This window comes from Corvus brachyrhynchos, unplaced genomic scaffold (assembly GCF_000691975.1).
Source record: "Corvus brachyrhynchos isolate BGI_N302 unplaced genomic scaffold, ASM69197v1 scaffold17, whole genome shotgun sequence".
In the NCBI taxonomy this organism is placed as follows: domain Eukaryota; kingdom Metazoa; phylum Chordata; class Aves; order Passeriformes; family Corvidae; genus Corvus; species Corvus brachyrhynchos.
Genome location: NW_008240046.1, coordinates 3,181,455 through 3,202,774, shown reverse-complemented (window position 1 = coordinate 3,202,774; position 21,320 = coordinate 3,181,455). Strand labels below are relative to the sequence as shown.

General features: G+C 38.1%; 1 protein-coding gene across 2 annotated transcripts in view; it reads left to right on the top strand.

Moving 5' to 3' along the window:
• SMIM14 (small integral membrane protein 14) overlaps positions 1–19,991 on the top strand; it is a 55,047-nt gene extending 35,056 nt beyond the window's left edge. The window contains exons 3-5 of one of the 2 annotated variants that reach the window (XM_008641381.2): positions 7,516–7,564; positions 15,876–16,024; positions 16,611–19,991. In XM_008641381.2, the coding sequence (XP_008639603.1) occupies positions 7,516–7,564; positions 15,876–16,024; positions 16,611–16,643 (231 nt within the window). In that variant the 3' untranslated portion in view covers positions 16,644–19,991. Of the gene's footprint in view, positions 1–7,515; positions 7,565–15,875; positions 16,025–16,610 lie in introns of those variants that run through there. The other variant, XM_017744315.1, reaches the window with a different exon arrangement.
• Positions 19,992–21,320: the final 1,329 nt, after the last annotated feature.

Sequence of the window (21,320 nt, the reverse complement as noted above, 5' to 3'; positions counted from 1 at the left end):
ACTTACAAACCACTGTGGGAATTGCAAACTTGTGTTTTGTTCTTCAGTAGCTAATTGCAAAGTAATGGTCCATGCTTAGTTATGTTGCTATATCAAAACTCTGAGGGATACAGAGCAAATCATTCTTTATTTTAATCTCTCTTCTATTTTGATTTGTCACTAGATTTTTATAGCAAAAGTTGCAAATTCTCATTCTGCATAATTCTCTTGACCAGGTCATTTTAGAGTCTTACTGTTTTGAACTGGCATAGTCTGAAATAGTATCCAGCATAGCCACAAGTCTTGGCTGAGGGAGACTTCGTGTAAGCGGCACAAAATAAACACAGATGACTAAAATAGATAAGTGCTGCAAATGGCTGAAAAGCTCTCAAGATGTTAGCCCAGCTAAGCCCATCTTAAACCGTCATCAAAAGTGGCTTTCCCTGTTGATGTGGGCTTTTACTGAAAGCACACCAGAACTATACCAAATACATTTTTTATAAAAAGTTCTTTAAATATGAAGGTTACCCTGGAGACTTTTTACATGGTGTTTGCCCTCTAATTTTTTTATATAGCAGGTGCTACTTCTTATAGTCTGTAGTTTTTAGCCAAACATTACAAGAGCAGGAAAACTGCATTTTACCCTCACTTGCCCTTTTTGCCCTCTGCATTCAAGCTGGTTCAACGTACACCTTTCCTAACAGCTCAGCTTTAGGTTGTTCATTAGGACAAAGAAACTATCATTCTTCAGAGATGCAGGGGAAAAGACTTGATGCACCTCCTAAGACACCAGGCCAAAAGAATAAGACACAGGGTTGGAGTGGCAGAGGATGAGACTGTACCTGAGTGCTCTTGCTCCACTGACTTGCATTTCCCTACCTTTTGCTGAATGCTCAAGGTGCTGGTGTTGCACAGGCTAAGGCCGCAAAATTGTATTACAGAATTCATGTACTGCCAATGGGTGTCATAACCTAGAGTCTCATTCTAGATCAAACAGTGTAAAAGGAGACTATTTTCTAGACATGTTAAAAAAGAAAAAAGCTGTGAAAAGTGGTGTCCACTTGGGTCTATAAGGGGTTAGGAATCAGGACTTGTTGAACATGTCTGTCATTCTTTACATTTCCCATTCCTGAAGTTTGTAGTATGCTTGAAACTGCTGCTTCTTAACCAATATATATTTAGAAAATAAAAAAAAAAGAAAATCTCAGTCACACCTCATGATCATCTCAAGGAATGCATAGTGTATTGCAAGCAATGTGAAAAATCATGCATTGGAAATTCTTTCAGCTTGGTATTCCAGAAGTAATTAATAGCTAGAACCTGTATTATGAATGGCTGAACTCTGATGATCAGAGATGTGTTATGGCCATCTCTTTTGAGGAAAAATGAGAAAATTGCACTTTTTCTCTCAGGCCTTATGTGGACGTAATCAACACTCAGAGCAAACTACTTATCTTTTGGAACTGCGAGTTCTAAGTTTTCCTCAAGGCTGTCTATGTGGGAGTATCTTTGTCTTTTGCTAATATGCATCATTTTGCAGAAGATACTCAACTGTTTAGTCAAAAAGCCTATGTGTATTTTGGTTTTACATTTTAGATATGTTTGCAAATGTCCTCTGGGGGGAAACGTATGTTGTTTGTGCACATTTTCAGATGCCTCTGTTTTATATTCTGCCTCATGTATTTGTTGTTTAGTATTGCACATAGTCAGAGATGCTGTGAGCTCCTTGATGGTCCTGATCATCACACAGTTTCATCTTCTTTTCACTGCTAATTCATTCTGCTTTGCATGCAGTAAAAGGAGGGTGTCATTGATATCACAGGTCAGCAAAATTATAAAATGAAGTATCAGTAAGTCAGGCAATTTCAGAAAAGTGAGGGAAGTGTGAAAAAGGAGGGTCGATATGACACTAAGGTGAAACAGCAATCCCAGAACAAATGGAAAAAATGAAGGGAAGAATGTGTTCCTGTCCAGATCACAGCTCCAGACTGCAGTGGGCCCTGTGACTTCTGAGGCATTCTCCTCCATAAAACGTCATGTCTTTCATTATGAAAATTAATGTTCTCCTTCTGTCATAACTGGCTGATGATTCTGGGTCTTAAGAGTTGGTTTGTGATCTAGGAATATTCTGAAATGTAGCAACCATCCTTGTCTCTCATTTGTGATGGGAGAGAAAATTACTTGCCACCTCACAGGACCAGGCTCTATATTTTTATTGCAGACTGTTATTCTCTCCTTGTATGAACAATCATTTATTTTAATTCTGCATATACACATAGAAAATGAAGGAGTGGGGAAGGGAGTGTTCCCTTTTGCCTTGTTTGTACTTCTAAGAGAAGCTAGTGTAGTTTAAGAGACAATTAAATTCCATCAGTATGCCATTCTTTTCCTCTTATTTCTCTTTGCCAGCTTATAGCAGAATAATGCATGTAGGTGTCATTTTTTGCATCTTTAAATCTGAACTCTTACAGATAATGCTACAATTCAATTTGCAACCTGGCTTGTATTCAAGACTGGCATATCCTACCATAGCAATTTATTTATCATGTTGTTTACTAGATCATTTATATAGTTTGGAGAGAACAGACGTGGCTGCCAACAAAGCTTAAATAATGATTTCATTACCCAGAAGAATGAGAATGCAATCAGGAGTATGCCATTGTATTGTCATCTTCTGGCATCGTTAAGAGAGGAAAGCGGAGCTTCCAGCTGGTCTAAATGGCAAAAGAGTATTTTCACAAGGGATGATACTTTGCCCTCATTATCACATAAAATTTTCTATCAACAGTCTTTATGATTCCATTTTAAATTTACTTATATTCATGGAATAAATGACCGTTTCAAGCTAGTCATTTGTCCTTGCTTTCCTTCTTAACTATTCTTTTAATTCCCACCATTATCCATTTTTGCTCTCTTATCTTTGTACCTGTTTCATCTATTTCTCTCACGTATCTCTCTGGGCTTTCATCCATCACAACTTCTTGTATGGAGGTCTTTTCCTGATGTGTCTCATGAACTTACTAATCTTTCATTTCTGTCTTTTCTGGGGGCTTATATCTGCTTTGAGCTGACTCAGAAGTTATTCTGAAATGTAGTTATTTATCCTTACATAAATAATATACTTTCATCTCATCTGTCATTCACACTAGGCTGCATTGATTATTGCACTTTGTTCCTGCCACTAGTCCTGCTGTTCTTGTTTCGTTATGTCTTTAGTACAACATTTCTAGAGTTGGAAAGTGCTTTTGGACAGGGATTATGCTGCCATTTCTCCTGAAAAATGACAAACTGGTGAGCTGTCTGATCATTGGTATCTTCCTGATATTTGTATGCTCTGTCCTTTTTTTTTTTTAACTCTTAAATAATATATTTAACACTTCAGAAAAGATGTTCACACTGGATAGAAACCCTGAATCTTTTTTCAGGCAATATGCTGTTGACTTTAATTTTTAAAAAAATTGTCAGAGCAGAGATTGCAGGATCAGTCCCAGAGATTGTGAGACTGTTGAACTCTGGCACAGCAAACTCTGAAAACTCATCTGAAGAGTTTCACTAAAGTCCTCTGAAGAGAAGACAGAGTAATTGAAGCAAGAACAAGGTACTCTATAGGTAGACAAAGTCTGAATTTCTTCTCTATAGCAGGTATCTGTAATGAGTGGTGCAAAGTAGCTTAACTTCTTTCAAGGAAGACTGAAATGGTCCTGATGGCTGAGGTCCCTGTGTTGGAAAAACAAGTTCTCTGTTTAGCTAGATGAAGCTGTTTTCACTGGGCTTACTGTTTCACTTGGACTTCAGTGATTTTGTGGAGCAGCTAAAATGCAGTAAAAGTTCACACCCTGTTTTCACCACACAGTGGCATGTTTGTGTGCATATGAAAAAAAAACCAAACCAAACTTTGCTGGTGACTTCACAAAAGAGTTTTCGGAGGCCAAGAGCAGTGTCCCTTTACTGTGTTCATGTTTTGTTCTCAGCTGAGGATTTTAAAAAGTGGAGCCTCTCATTGCTGAAAACTGTGCAGACTCCTGCCATAACATGGCATCTGTTGTAAGAGGAGCAGCAGGACACAGGTTTCAGGTGTGCTTGATGGGCGGATGCCGTTGATCCACAAGATGGCATGTTAAAACTGTCCTTGTCTCAAAGGAGCAGGATCTAAACACTGTTGTGTTAGTGTGAACTGGGGCTAAAAGCTGTGTATTTTGGAAAAGGAAAAGAAGGGAAGAACTGTTTCAAATTGGAACTACGAGCCGTTTGAAATGTGCCCTTTTTATTTTTGCGAGGGAGAGCCCTTTTCTCTTACCACTGGAAGTAACTTGGTATTGTGTTGAGTTTGCATTCACAGTATGTCAGTAAGTGGGCACTGATTTGCTGTGATTCAGCCACTTGTGCTTCTTCCAAAAACTTACGAGGGGTTTCATGGAAACCATATATTCCTATTGGCCAAGAGTTCTTGTGGTTTGGGGATTATTAATTTAAATTACTTTAACTTAGGTTATTCAAGACTTTAAATGTACTTGGAGGAAATGAAAGTTCACAGTTGTATTTTAAATAATTTACATTTATAATTAGTATTTTTACTTCTATTGTTTTCAAGTTCGTACTGTCTAAAACTGAAAATTCTTGATTCTTTTTAGCTCTCTTCTAGCTTTCATGCTATTTAAAATTCATGTTTACTTCATTTTGGATGATAAAAGATAAAGTAGTTCATTGTTTGGCTCACAAGCACTAAGCCATTTATTATATTTGAATGACAAACTGCACAGAGAAGGTTAAAATTCAGATATAATCCTTTTCATTTAAATGGAATGAAATAGTATAAATATTTCATTTTGTGACATTTTTCACTCTCTTCTTCTTTTGTTGAATATGCCCTGATGTTTAACTCGCCTGATTTCTGTGTTCTTTTTAAGGGTCTGTTTTAGAATATATGGAAAAAGATGAAAAGGCTGTTGCTGACTTTAGTAGATGTCAGATCAGGCAGTCAGCTATTAATCTTCCACTAAATTCACACTTTCAACGACACAAGGATCTCTGAAATATTAATAAAATCAAAATCATTGTTAATAATATTGTCTTTAAGAGTTAACATATTAGAAGAATTACTTCTCATTTTTCTCATCAACTCTGTAGTGTTCCCAGTCTGAAAAACATTGAGTGTATTTGAAGTCTTTTTGAGGGTTTTGTTGAGAACAGGTAAAGTCTGGTTCAAGTTTTTACCATTATTCCACAAACTTTCATCCAAACTTCCCCTCCACATTGGATTAGAAAAATCTTAATACAAAGAACTATTTATTTCCAGTCCCTGATAATTGCTCTTTTTTCAATTACCTTACTATTGAAATGTTGCACATTCAGTTTTTCCCAAGAGTTGCTATGTTCCGTAAAGGGTGTAATTGTCAAAAGAGAGTTAACTGGGAGAAGGAACATTCTTGTTCCAGCAAAAGGCATTACCTTTCCAGCCATTCAATTTACGTAAGCGTTTCATACCTGTGCCAGAATCGTTTCTCGTCCTTTCACTAAATGAGTGACCACAAGGAATCAGATTCATATTGGGTTACACAGTTAGGAACTTGTTGACCCGAGTGAATTAAGAACAACCTCTTTTTACTGCTGCTCGTTTTTCATGAGCTGCTGTTTTTCATCGCAAGATGACAATATGCAGCCTCTCACTGAGCTGTTGAAAACAGATTTGTTACCTGGCTCAGCCAGCCATCCTAGAGCTTTTAAAAAGTTGTATTTGGATAGAGTGTGACTTAGAATGAGGGATAACTGATACTGTGGCTAGAACACCCCCAGGCAGTGTTGTATGTCTAGGCAAACTAGACGAGATGCTTGTACAATGTTTCTGATCATATATCTGTTGCCCATTTTAATTCTGGTCATCCTTCTCTGCTGAATATCTGTAAATTGTATTTTAAGTAGGGATTATGAATTAAGCCCCTCTCAGAATTAAACTCCTATACAAACAGAAGATAATTATGTTGCTGATCTCTTTAAAACATGGGTATAGCAATATCCAGTTTTCCCAGTTCGGAAATCTTTTGAATATTTCAAATGGATACTATTGCTGACATAAAACTTCCCCTTTGAAAATTACTTCCAAAGTTTTAAAATAAAATGAGCTTTTATATAAGAAGAGCAGGAAATATGCATGGTTTGATAGATTTTTTTTCCTTTAGTAAGATAAAGAGAAGTATTCTGCTTGAATTTCCATCAATGCTGTTTTTAACTAGAAACAAGGTTAAATCCAGCCTTTGCAGTTCCTTCCTAAGGGACTTCTTTGTAGTCTCAGTAAATTTGCTAGTAGATCTTAATATATTAATGAAAGAATTAGTGTGATCAATCTCCAATTAAATTTTTTCCTTTCTCAAATGTGTCAGTCATTGACACTCTTTATGACAAAAGAAGGCGCTTAGACTTTCCCAGATGTCTTCCTTCTTCAGTTCTTCATCTTTCCTTGATGTGTTTTGCATAATATGACTACATACATTAAATCAGTTATGCCAATACAAGGGGAAATGGGTTTTGGGGAAATGATTCATGTATTTCTTACATAAAGAGCATCATCTTTTCTTCTCTTTAACTGGTAATAAACAGATTAGCCAGTTGTGACAAAAAGTGTTGGGATTCATGACACAACTGTATCATAAAACCTGTGAAAAAGCAAATGTCATTTCTAACCAAGGCAGTGTAACAATTCTGTACCTTTAAAAACTTTTACTAATAATCCATGTAGTTTACCTACGCAGAGGACAGAATCTATTTCCATAGTACTGCAGATTAAATCTCATCTATTTAACATCTCTGATCCTGATAAAGAACGTGATGTTTGTCTTTATTTTTTGGCTCTGTCATCTGTAAAATAGCTGTACTGATTTGCAGATTAGCCAGTGTTGACTTTTCTTGCAGTTGGCAATTTTACCTAGTCTGTAAATCAAATAGTCATTACAGTTGCTAAAAATGTTTTAAATTTTACCCATCAGTAAAGAGAAAAACCAGTAAAATACCTATTAAAACCTGCTTTAAAAAAAAAGGTCCTGGGGGGAAAAAATACTAAGTTTAAATATGAAATATTAATTCAACTTCTTTGTGCATAACCGTTATCACAGTCTGATCATTTATTGTGATGTAATCACAGAGGATTTTAATGTTACTTGATCTAGATAACAATAAGAACTGTTATCTATATCTATCTATCTATCTATCCATTATGAATCCCAAAATATGTGTAGAGAGTATATCTGTAACAGCTCCTATAGCACTACAGATTTTTTTTTTTTACTTGCATTTTGGAAGGTAGTCAATGGCTGAATTGGAAGCAATAACACTGCAGTCAGGTGATTTAAAGGTATTATGTAAATAGTGTTCAGAAACTGTCTCCATACCTGGGATTCTTCACATACCATAAGCCAAGTGTGATCCAGTGAAGGATCAGTTATACATGAACTTTTACTCTGACATTATATTAAATCATGATTTCAGTAAAAGCCGACCAAGACGTATTGTTAAGTGTCATGCTTTTCTTTTTCTCTGTTTTAGCTGAGACAATCCCAGTCGTACTGCACAGACACAGAATGCCTTCAGGAATGTGAGTAACTGTTCACATCAGATTCATAAAAGTAAAATAAACAGCAGTAATTAAAATACAGTCTGCCTGGTCTTTAAAATGCAGCAGTTGATTTAATGTTATAGGAACATATTACATTAAATCAAATACTACAGTAATAAAATTGATATGCTGGGGAGGTAATTTCTGAGGATCTGGGATGCAGATTAACATTTGTACATTGGAAGCAGCATTGATGGGAAGCCTGGAGGTATCAATTCACCAGCATAACCATTAATCAGGTCCCAAGTTTTACTGAATCTGATTGTTAGCCTCCAAATAGGATGGTTTGGGGAATGAGAGGGGAAAATATGGAGGGGGCTTTATTTGTCCTCCTCAGATTCAGAGCAGCCTAACCAGTGAAGACTAGATACTGAGCACAGACACACAGACACGTGTTCACAGCTGGGGCTGGGTGATGGACTGTCAGTACTGTGACCCCTCTACTCCACTGTGAGGAAGAGGAGGCACCCCACCAGCTCCGACTCATAAGCTGACATACACCATGACTGCATCTCTGCTGATTTGGTGCCCATGTAGTTAATGAAGCAGAGGGCTGATATGTACACTTCCTTGGGATTTGCTGTGAAATGCATCAAAAAACCTCTCCCAAACAGTGAGCAGTACTAGGGCAGTCAAACATTACCAGCACCTGCAGTGAAGCATAACTGTGTGGAGGTTATGCAGTAATGTAAGCATGCCCTGAGGCGTTGAGATACTCCCTGAGATGCTTTCCGTGAGCCAGAGGGAAGATTGTCAAATGTTTATAAATAAAAATAAAATGGATCTGGTTTTCCTATATCCCTTTACCAGCTGAGCATGTGAACTCACTCAGCTTGCATCAGGACTGCTGTAATGTTTAGAGGGAGCAGCAAGCACCTGAGCAGTGTTCCTGTAAGCAAGAGCTGCTGGTGCCTGTATCTATTACAGGTCTAGGGACAGTGCAGGCAAGGTTTCCAGCATCTTGGAGAGAGTGCATGCCTTCATTCACCCTCATGTTCCTCCCTCTTCACTCCCCTGTAAAATGTTTTTAGAGATAGGCATCCAGCTCAGACTTGCACTGGGCTCTGCCAGTGTGAAACAGTCCCAGATTCAGTGCCATGCTGGGCTGAAGGGGGAAAACTGAGCTGTCCCACATAACCCCTGAGAAAAAGACAGTGTGGTGCTCATGTGCTGTACAGTGCTGCTGGTTTGCTCTTTCTTTATGGGCTTTGCAAGTTACACTGTCTGTGACTTCCATCACTCCTCTTCCAAATAAACCTGTCAAAGGGCAGACTTTTTAGTCTCCCACACCTTAGACTTCTATGCCTTTTTTTAAATAATAGGCATGTAGGAGAGGTAAAGAGGCGGTTCATGGGAGGCAGAATATTTTCTATATTAGAAGGAGGCACAGACAGGGTGTGGATCTTTCTTTTGTCCATGGTCAAAACCAAGCAGTGGTAGGTCATTCTCACTCATGCCTTGAGAGTCTTGATCATCAGTATTCATGAAGCTTTTAGACTAAAGACTGTAAGTCTGTAGTAAGTTCTAATATGTATGGGCACAAAGCTTGTGGGATGGCTTTCACGTTACCAAGCTGTAGTATAGTCGGAATTTGAATGGCTTGCAACAAATAGTTTTCCATTCTGAGATTCTTGCAAACTGTCTGTGCAGATGCAAGCAATTTGGCAGCAATTGTTCCAAAGCAGTGGTTTGTTTCAAAAACCAGAGCAAAAATTATATAGTAAATCCTTTCCTATGTTATTATCTTGCCTTAAATTTAGTTCTAGCAAAGGTATTTTTCTGCTGATGCAATGACACTGCCTGCCTATTTGTCACATTATTTTGTGATGCTTCTGTGATGCTGTGCTTGTGACAGTCTGTAAGACCCTGGGAGTCAAAGGCAAAAATAAACAGATTGAGCCTGAAGAAGCTTTCTAGGATGTTTCAGAAACATATTCAAACAATTCTGAGCCAGTCTTCTATCCATTGCTTCATCCTGTTTTTATGAGTTGTACAGTGATGAGCTTATGTTTGAGGTGGGTCTCCTCTTCCCTAGGTCCCACAGCTCCATTTCCTGTTATTTGCTGACTTTGATTCCTCATTTCAGAATCTTGATATGAACAAGTTTGTTTCACTCCCACCAATTTGCTCATTCCTGGCATTTGGTCTTTCTTCTCGAAGCACAGCTGGGAATGTTGTCATACACAGATTCTTAAGTTGCAAGGTTGTGGAATAACTGATGAGACGTATGTGGTTTTGTTTTGGGAGACGTAGGGCTGGGGTTCAGCCAATGTCACAGCAGCATCATGTGTTGTGCTGTTGCTACCAGCTGGAAATTCTCAGAAACACCCTCTGTTGATTCTTCCTGAGCATGCTTTGTTTTTTCAACCCTTGATTTCAGCTCATTTTAGGTTTTTTGGAGCCATATCAAGGCAGTAGTACCAGGTCTCCCTTACTCACTTTTTTATTATCTATAAATTCTTACTTATGGTTGTTGGCACCATTATGTCGCAGTGACGTCTCTGCAGAGTTTCCCAGGGTCAGGACTAGTGCTTTCTGATCTAGGTACAGGAAGATATGAGCACCACTTCAACAAGCATTTGGGCACTCTGCTTGATGGCTGTTCGTCTGCTGGTTCTCCATCAGAATATCTGCTGTGACATTAAAGCATGTGTTAGAGTCTGATGACCATTCCCTCAATTTCAGTGGGTGCCTTGCAGAAAAAAACCGCTGTAAGTTTTCAATAGGCAACACATTTAATATTCTGTTGGGATTGTTAATGCTCAGCAAATCAGAAGATCTTAGAGTTCTGTGGAGATACTTACAGCTTTTTACCAGCTAGGCTCGTAGTTCAATGCCTTAGAAAGCCTCGGGCAGCCTAGAGAGGCAGCACGGGCAATCTAGCATTTCAGTAGCTCTAAAAGCGGCAAACAGTAGCTGCAAAGCTGATACAACCAGCAGAAACAAAGAGGGAGAAATAGAGCTTCCAGCTTGCCTAATTCCTGCAATTAGAAGCTTTCAAACAGAAACAGAAACACACAGATGTTCCCAGAAAGGGTGCAAGCCAAAGAGGGCAGGCCCCCTCTTGTGCCCTTCTTTTTTTCGGAGAAGGGAAAGGGGGGAACTGGGGGCGGACCCGGGGTGACCGGCCAATCAGACACTGCTAAAGAGTTTGAGTTACATTTGGGTTTACCCCTGCTTGGAACAAAGGAGTTCAGAGCACATGGCAGAGGCAAGTGTCTTGGGGAGGGGGAAGGGAAGCTCGGAACAGGCAGCAACAGAGTTTGCCTTGAAATGAGGAAAAAGAGTGATAATTCTTTTCTGAATTCTGTCTAATGCAAGTGGAGCACAGAAGTTCTCTGACGTCTGGCAGTTGCAACATCAGCGGTTCACCCAGCCTAGGGAGGATCCCAGCTGGTACTACTCTGATGGCTCATGGTCCTTCACAGTCAGCCTTCCGTGTCAAAGGAAATGAGGGGCTACTGCCTGAGTTTTTTCTGTGTTCTAGCAATTCCCAGATGTTGTGACCTCCATTTACCACATTCATATTTTCAGCACTATTCTCAGTGTTCTGTTAGGTTGTAATGTGGTCAGAGATGACTGTCTCAGATGTTGTCTACTCTACTTCCAAATTTTTATGCAATTTAAAATGAATACATATCTGTGATTCATCTTGAGTTGTACTCATCTAGGGCAGTCACAGCAGCCTAACCAAACAGCATGAAATGTCTGCCAACTCTTTCCTCCCTTTTCTGGGAATTCCCTTCTCCCTGCCTCTGCTCAAGTCCTTTTCGGCTTTCTTCAGGTTCCTTATCCCTGCCTTTGAGAGTGTCAGCTTGCAGGCATTATCTGCTGAAGGTCCCACGGGTTCTTTGTCTTCCTTGATGATTCACTTCTAAAATACCTCTCTCCATACAGTTTCATGCCTTTCCTTCACAGAACAAGCAAGGCTTTAAGCACTGTGAAAAGAAGACACACAAGTCAGAGAGCATGATTTTGCCTTTCCACATGCAGATATTTAACAGTTTTTACCAGGGTCAATCTGTTTGTAGTCCAAAAGAAGGTATTTCTACCGTGAGAGGGCAGACAAAAAGCACCACATGGAATACACTTTTACAGTAAAAGAAATGAAATCTCTCCTTTCTTTAGAGTACAGCCTCACTCTGAAGGAAAAACTGCACTTTAGGAGGAGAACTAAGTTCATGTAAGGGTATTAACATGGGCACTTAATAGTTTTAATATTGTATTATTGAGATTTCAGTTGCACCATGAGGAAGTGTTTGACCTTTTATCTTTAAAAACTGTTTTTACCAAACTCATAATTTTAATAGCTTTGACTGCCTTCTAGGACCTCAAATGAATCTGCAAACATCTGTCACAAAAGATTTTTTTTTTCCCCTTCCCATTTTTCTCTGAGAGAAGACGAGTTTGCGTGGCATAGTCTCTGATTCCGTGGGAAAAAGCAAGTCCAAAAACTGTATTTCCTACATGAAGCAACAGATAGGATTCACCATAGTCATTAATACCCATGGGAGCTAATCTCACAATCTCAGACCAGCTCCTCATAAAGCTTTCTTTGCACAGAGATAATTCAGCCATGCTGTAAAAAAAACTAAATTCCAGGTAACCACAGGGCCAGAACTGCTCACAGGCATCATTCAGAAGTGTGTGGATATATATGTATGCCAAACCCAGGGTACCAGATACTCTGAAAATAAAGACCTTGGGCTGGATTCAGTGTTGCGTCGAAAGGTAGGTTAGAGACTGTATGTCATGTCACTTAGTGCCATGGGAATATGTACTGTTACATTCTGTACTAGTTGGTGTCTCCTGGGCACTGGAGATTAATAACCAGATCCATCCATCAAAATGCGTGGTAGCAGGATCATTGATCATTCATCTCAGACCAGGACAATCTTCTCTCCATTTGGAAATATTAGAAAATACCATCCACAGGGGCTCTTAGAGGATAACCTTTATTCTTCAAGGAATCAAAACATGACTTCTAAATTACCTGCAAAAAAAAATACCAGTTATAGATAAAGGCACTGTGGCTGTGAACTCTTAAAAACAAGATTTTTTTTTTCTTCTGCCCATCACAATGAATTCCATCCTGCTTGGTTTTAGCTTCACTCAACTGTTCTTTATCCATAAGATGGTTTTATCAGATTATTTTATGATCTCAGGGATGGAGGTCTTTGTAGCAAGATTGTTGTCTCCTACATATAACTGCTTCCAGTAGCTGAAATGGCTTCTTGTCTGTTCTCTTGATTTGTGATGCAAAGTTTTGAAAAGTTGGATTCACCCCAGCTTTGTGAAACATTGCTTATCCTCTTCTCCATAAGAGATTAAAGTAACAGATTCTGAAATATCTCATGTCCTTATTAAAGCACACAGTCATTTTTGAGAGATGTGGGTTTAACGGTTCTTGAAAAGTGTAATCATGGTTGTGTCTGAGTGTCTGGCATGCCTTGAGTAGGTAGTGCAGGGCCAGTTGGATCAGCTATTGTCTTGCTTAACATAGTTCAGAACGTGTTTCAGCACGTTTGGTTCCATCTGAACCATCTTACAATGCAGGCTGGAAAAAACTGTGTCTTGCAATGAACACCTGTGGTTTCCCTCTGCGGTCCCTTCTGCTCCCTTCCCTGACCTGTAGCGTGTCCTGATCTGGCATCATTTGATTACACCAACTTTTGTTTAACCACAGACCCTAAGTGCACTAATGTTCACCAAAAATTTCACATGGCAGTTGGACAAATCCATTTCTCTGTATTCTATGGGGAGTTCTGACTAACAAGTCATCTAAATTTTCAGTCTTCTACCAAACATATTCGCCAAAGCAAGCACCTAAGGCCTTCTTACTTGTTGCTGAAGGTAGTCTCAGAGTGGCTATTAGTGTTGTCTGGAAGCCCCAAAATAAAGCAGTTGTTCTTTTCTTGCCAAATTATATGCTAGACTCCTGGACTGCATATATAAAGATTTTCCAAGATTTAAAATATTGATATATATGCTGCTGATAATAATAATATTTTGGTCAACAAAACTGAAGGTCTAAAGTCTTACCTTCACAATTCCATATGCTTGCAAAATGAAATGTGTAAGAGTTTAGTGAATTAAAGGCTGTAGCATTCTTATTTATTTTCTGTGCACTATGCCTTCTCCTCATACAGAAAGCCTGTTATTCACTCAGATTTTCAAAATAATTCTCACTTAATAGCATCCCTGCTTGGCTCTGTGGGGTCCCGCGTGCACCCACAGCGCACGGGTGGGTTCAGTATTACAGTCGGTAGCAAAGAGTCAAGAAGGGCATTTGGGTGCGTTCCAGCAGGAGCATTTATTGCTGCTACACCGTCAAAGGTTGGAGAGGCAAATACCAACATGATCCCGAAGCCCACAGCTTTATCCGGGGGCAGGGAAAAGGCAGGATTAGGGAACAGGGACCAATGGAGAAGCTCTGGGGGAGTGACGAGGGGTGGAGGCCAACAGCCAACTGGGGAATCCAAACTGGGATAGATTAACATAACAGAACAATGCATTCTGGCAGAAGCCTGTTTGGTCACCCTAACATAAAGTGGTTCTTGTGGTACTAGGGACTTGTCTTACAGAAAACTCTCTGTTCCTTGTGATGTATGTTCACTGGCCACCATACTCACTTGTAATTGCACATAATTCTAATCATAAAATTCCTCTATATTAGCAACTTCTCGAGCTTTGAAATGTCTATATTTCGGACATTTAAAAGGCAAAAGCAGTCTCATTTGCTCATACATGTTAATGGTAGTGTTTGTACTGTGAGAAGCATGAACTTCTACAATGCATGGGGTTTTTTCTTCTTTGACATTTTTGAGTGCATGTGATGTCAGTAAAGGACATCAGTCCAACAGCCCCAACTCAGGAAGCCTTATTCCCAGAGCATCAATGTGGAGAATGGCATAGCTGTAAGCTTCCCTGCAGGGCTCTTCTGCTGTGTTATGAACAAATCCTTTCCATGGAAGAGCCTCTGTTAGCAATGCTACCCAGGATGGCAACAATGAGGGTGGTTCTGTGGTATCAGCATTAATCTTCAAAGAAATGATTCCAGCAGGTATAAGTTATCAAGTAAATGTTAAATAAGAACAATCCAACCAGTGCTGAATCCAGACTTGGCTCCATAATCAGGTGATCCACATAAGACAACTGGAAAATATGACAGATATAAGTATCTCTGTGGAATTTTCTGGATGTTAAAATTTTCATCTTGAGTAATAAAGTAGAACATTTTTTCTCTTTCTGAACGTTATTTATTATTATATTAGCTTTGTACTAATTGCTCTGTATTAATTGAACATCTAGATCATTAATGAAGATGTTAGGCCTTTAGACACTATGATAAATGGATTCATGTAAGTACTATAGGTAATTAGCGATACATGGGTTTACACTTCAGCTGACAAGATTAGTTACTGTTTGATTACTTGAAATTATGTTTCAGAGGAGAAAAGTTGTTTTAAAATGTGTATTTGCAAGAGTTTCTTGATCCATACAGATCAACCAGCCATTTCCAGCCTGAGGGTATTTTCTTAAATTTACTTCCGCGTGTTGATGTTTCAGGTATTCTGTATGGAAATTTGGTGTAAAATTTTTATATTGTGTTCCTGGGCTTCACTTCGTAATGTATCTCTGCAGCAGTTTTTCCCCTGCTGGCAGATATGTTGCTAGCAGAAATACCACATGACCCAGATGATCAGTCATGGAGATCTGGCATATTGACACTGAAACATCTTTAAACAAACTCTCAAGAAATAACTTAGAGTAGTCAAGAAATTGATTACCATTAGTTTGCTCCTTCTTGCTAGAATTAGCATGTTGTCTCTGTAAGGCCTAACAATGGAGCTTAAGCTTTCATCAGTTTAGCCTTATTCTTTTGTTTGTTTGAGGCAAAAAACAAAGACCAGTGTATGTATGGGGGGGTTTCCTACATAAATATATTTTGCACCAAGTTTGATTTCTTAAAAATCAGGTTTGATATCTTAAAATGTGAAGAGTATGTTTATCATCTCCAGTTCCTTAGGAGTTAATATGAACTAAGAAATATTCATGATAATTCTGAGAATGCCAGTGAAATATTATGAAATAGATGATTCTCTTTTCAAATGGATAAGAAATGTGATAAAAAACCGTATTACTGTCTCAAAGCCAAAATGAGGGACTAATCAGAACACTCCATTGAAAAATATTTCTGGGATTTTTTCTGAGATTGAATTTTTGTTTTCACTTGGCAAAAAGAACTCTGCTGTTACTCTATTATAACTTGAGTTTTCCTTGTCTGTAGTGCCAGGACCAAACTCCTCCGGTGACAATGGCATCAGCTTTGCCATGATAATGATGGCCTGGGTGGTGATTGCACTTGTCTTGTTCTTACTGAGACCTAGTAATCTAAGAGGATCAAACACAGCCGGAAAGCCAACCAGCCAACACAATGTAAGTGCATCTTCAAGTGCCCTGCAGGGAGATTCTATAATAACTTAAATCTATTTTGGTTTAATACAGACTTTCTCAAAGTAATTTTTTTCTTCTGTTTTTTTCCCTATATTTTCTTGGAACTCCATTGAAAATTAGACTGAGTTAAACCAAAGTGAAAGTAGAATCATGAAGGTTGTAAGTGTGAGGCCTGCTGTAGGATGGAGCAGTTACAGGTGACTAAGTATGGGCCATAATGTCCTCTGGACATTGTCAGTCCCTGGTTGAAACTGCCTCCTGCCTTTTTAGGTGAAAGGGGACAAGCACAGCTTTAAGAGAAGTCAGTAAACAAAATTACAGCATGATACTGAGAACGGTGATCTCTGTCCTAGATGTGGGATTATGGAAAAATCTCAATCAATACAGGAAAAAGTATAGTTTTTTGATGCTCATTTACTCTAATCATTTAAGAGATATTGAAAAGCTATAAAAGAAAACACAATGTAATGCTTCTGAGTTCTTTCATTGCTAAATCCTCATATGTGAAGCACTGTTTCTAATTCTGTACCTGCTTTTTTTTAATCTTTTCTTTCTTTCTTCTCCCAAGGGACAAGAACCACCAGCCCCACCAGTAGACTAGAGCATTCTGTATTGGAAAAGTTCAGCAGCTAAAACGTTGCACGACCAAATGAACGAAGTGACCAGATTACTCCTAAACCTCACTCAATACGCTTTTGTTTTCTCATTTATATAGAGCAGAATTATCATTCAGCAGTAATTTTCATGAACTGCTTTTAGTGACTTCAATTTTAAGTTAATTTTTGCTTTGTATATTGTTACAATTCCTATTACATTGTAATTTGAATAATGGTAAGGCATTGCAGGGGTTTTTTGGTTGTTGCTGTTACTGTGGACATTCCACTCAGTCTCTTTCTGTTACAGTGATCTTAATTTCTTTGCTGTGATTTCTGATATGCATTGAAAGAAAAAGAAAATCCCACTCCATCCATAATAATGGAAGGTTACTGACCTTTCTTCAGATTAATTCATATTTCTTCTCCAGTATGATTTTGAGAGTTGTATTATGGTTGGAAGTATTAACTTAGTTATGTGCTGAAAAACAGAAATTGTTTTATATTTGCCCTGGGTTCAGAGCAGCTTTTATTCTGGTCTTTGGACCACTAACACAGTTTTCAGGGTTGCTGGCAAAAGCATGGATTGTCCACTAGAATTGTACTCTGTGTGTGTGCGTGCACATGTAAGTGAATATGACGATTGCCACTGTCAAAGCTTTGATTTATATATTGGGAACTTTGTACAAAAGATTATACCACCAAAAAAGAAGTTAATTTAGCCTTGTTCATTAATAAATTGTATGTCTTATTCAATATGTTGTCAAAAAAACATATTCGAAACCCAGATGTGCTTACTTATAGACTTTATCAAAAGAGAAATTTAGTAAGAAAAACTTGCTAGAATTTTCTGTCCTGGTATACTCTTTTCGTAATTGGTACCTTAAGTTTTTGGCTATGATGTAATGTATATTGGACAGGATGAAGTCATACCAAGAAGTTACCGTGGTTATCAACTTTTGGTATACAACATGTATTGGATTATTCAGGTTTATTCACCTGTATGTTATCAGCAATTCTTAACATTTCATCCTTATCTACTAGTTGTAATTGTAGAATAACAAACTTGCAGGTGACTACATATGGCATGTCTCCTCCCTCTAATATTTGTGTGTATGTGTGGTATGTTTAAGTGTGTGTATGTGTGGCTATGCACGCACCTGTGCACATCTCCCATTATGGCAAATGGGAATTACTTTTTTATGTACATTAATTTAAGAACATTTTAAAGATGTACAGAAAAGCAACACTGTATATTTTTCTTGTTCAATTTGAAAAATTGATGAGAATAATGTAAAGAACATTTTTATGTTACCAACATGAAGCTTCTTTTGTTAAAGGTCAGTAGAACAGACATACGGGAATTCAAAGCCTTACTGTATGAACCTTTATTTCATGAGGACTTTAGTTATGGAGATGAAGGAACTAACTGTTAAAGTTCAAAAAGGTTTGTATTAACGGGCTCTAACAAAAATCTCACATCAGATCCCATGGCTGACAGACGCAGCGTTTTGCTCTTCAGGGTAAATGGTGAGCCAGCTAAGCCTCCTTGGAAAGGTACAGTGTAGACCTGAAGAAAGGCTTCTGTAATTTGATGTAATTGACCTTTGAATTTCTATGGAATAGTATGCTCCCAAGCATGGGAGCATGTGTAAAAAAATCAAATTTAAAAAAAAAAAAAGAAGAAGAAGAAGATTGGGCCAGGTGCTCTCAGTGACATCAATGCAGTGCCAGGTAAAGCAATGAAACTACAGGAGAGAAGCTGAGAGAATTTGTCCCATTACATCTAATAATGTACAGGCCACAAACACTGTGTAAAGATGTCACTGGGACAAGCACTCTGCCTGGGCATGCTTTTTGCCTTCCATGTACATTTATGTTTGGGATACCGTTCAGAACAAGTAATACAACATCATTTTGTTGAACCCACAAGGAAACATATATAATCTCCCACACTGACCTTTTTTCTCCAAGGATTTTTGGCCAGAATTCTTCACTAGTGGAGGCATGAAACAAGCTTCCAATTGATTAAAAAGCCAGCTGAAACAGGCTTCTATTCAGACAGAGCACTACTCCTCATCCTGTTGGAAGCTGGTGAGATTTACAGGAGCACTTTCACTTGTGAGGAGCAGTCTCACTTAAATGTCTGTTTATGCATTTATGAAACTTACCATGTGCACCCAGCTCTAAGAGTCTTGGCAAATGAACTTTTTGTTCAGAGGAATGTTGTGGTTTACCTATAAATGAACTGTCTTTGCTTGAAATTCCTCTAATTGTCCCAGTGATTTTATACATGTATGCTTTCCTCATGTAAATTGCTATTTTAAATTTTCTATGTAAAAGAAAAAAACATCGGAAATATTTTATTGTAAAATGTTTTACTAAAGAGCCAGGCCGCTATCCCACATCAAAATGTATGCTTTTTAAATTCAGATACTCTCTCCAAGATATAACCTTCAGATTAGCACTATTAATTAAAATAAAAGTAACTAACCATAGGACTGTATTTTGCCACTCTTATTTGTGTTAAATAGTGCCTTACTCATCAAGTAGTTGCACTGAAGTTTGTGGAACTACTCTGAGATAATGTACTAGTAGCAGCTTTAGTAAGGGTGGCAGAAATCTGGCCTTTAGTGATGTAATTTGTGATTAAATAATTGTATCATGGTTACAGATGTTTATGGTAAATTTCGAGGTGTGGAAGAGATTAGTGGTATGCGAAGCTCCAGGATATGATCCTTTCTGTAGTGATGGTTTTAAGCTTGGTTAGTAAGAGATGCAAGTCGTAGCAACTTGGGAAATAGGGAGGGAATTTTACAATTATACCTTAACTTTGTTAAAACAATAGTCTTTTTAGAGTCTGCTTAACACAATTACTATACTCTGAAAGGAGAAGTCATATGTATTCATGCACTGTCTGCAGATCACTTAGCCTTGTAATATTCATGATTGAAAAAGGAAGAGTGATGATGTCATGTACTTGATGTAAATCGGTGGTTTAAAATATCTGAATATGCCAAACAAAAAATCATCTGTGCCATTTGCAGTTTCCTCGTAATCTTTTACTGAGTACTTGGATTGGGATAAAGGGCTTGTACTATGCACTTTTTATTGACTTAACAAAATAAATAGCAATCATTAGTAAACTTTTGTCTCTTTTAGTTTTTTATAAGATACAGGACTGCACCAACCTATCAATTTCTAAGGTAATTTGAAATCATCTAAAATTAAATGTCAGTAAAAATAGTGTGTCACCTGTGTAACTTTTAAAATGTAAATTCTAACTTTTCAAATGGACACTTGTCTTCTGTATGTATCTCACACAAGTCAGAACAAATAAAAAGCAGTTTCCAAGGTCTCTGCCTTTTGCTCTTCAAAGTAGTTAGGCAACCTAGGAAGTCAGAAATAATACAGTAAGAAAAGTAGTGACAAATATGCTGATTATGTTACTTTGTTTTAGATCAAATCCTACTATTTTTGGATTTGCAGTCTATTTTCTAGTCCTAGATCTTGGCAGTGTTGGACCCAGAGCTGCTCTGAGGTAGGAAGATGCTGCAATGGATCTAAGACAGCACGTAGGAGTAGTAGAGACCTGCTGCTTCCTTACTGTTCCCATGAAGTGCAGCACTCTTCTTCCTCCAGAAACAGCACAAAATTCTGAGCACTGCCTCAACAGCAACTCTGATGCCTTGTTAGGGATTCCTGTGTTAATCTGAGAAAGAAAAGGAGAACCAGGGTTTAAAATAATACACAGCTATCCAGAGATAGTGGCAATAAATACCAGAGAATCAGAAACAAAATCCGAATAAAATAAGAAGAACAACAACAGCAAGTAACAAATGTTTTAGGCACTTGAGGTGATCTAGAAAGTACAAGATCTTAATCAGCAATCAGCAGTCATTAATGTCTGCTCATCAAGATTTACCATTTTACTCAGACATGAGATTATAAATAACCCCTAAAACTAAAGTTAAACTTCTAAGTACACTTGTTGAAATGCTTGCCAAGGATGCAAATGCCTTGAGAAAGCAATGCAGAAAGGAAATTGCCACAAATCTAAATTCACATTGTTGAATGGGTCTGTACAAGGCCTCGCTGTTCAAGATCACCATATAATTTGAGATTACTCTGCCCCAAAGCCTGAAAAAAAATTATCCTATCTAGAATGTTTGGGAAAAATACACCAAATCCTTGCAGCAAAATATTGCATTAAGTGGATCCCTTGCAAAAATGGACTACTTAAATCCTCTTCTCCTTCTCCTTAGTTGTTCAGTATCAGGCAATGGCCTACAGTGCCATTCACTGCGGAGATCTGGACCTTGGGGTGGGGGAAGAGGCAGAATATTCCATACTGAACCACATCCTCACTTGTAAAACAACAAAACTCTTACCAACAGCAACAGCAGCTGAAGATTTGTCTTTTCATATAAGAAAAGTAACTGAACACTTGTATCAAAATTGCGAACTCCCATAGCAAACATGTTGTAGTTAAATGTAATAGCTAGAAGAATCTGGCTTCCACATCACCTTTTTAACATCTGCAGGTCAGAGCATTGGCCAGAGGGGGTGTCTGAAACAAATGTGCTTCAATATTTGGCAATACATATTAATTCACCATATATATACAGCTTTTTAAAGGTTTCAGAAACTCTTACTGATTTTATGGAAAGTGTTACCGTAAAATA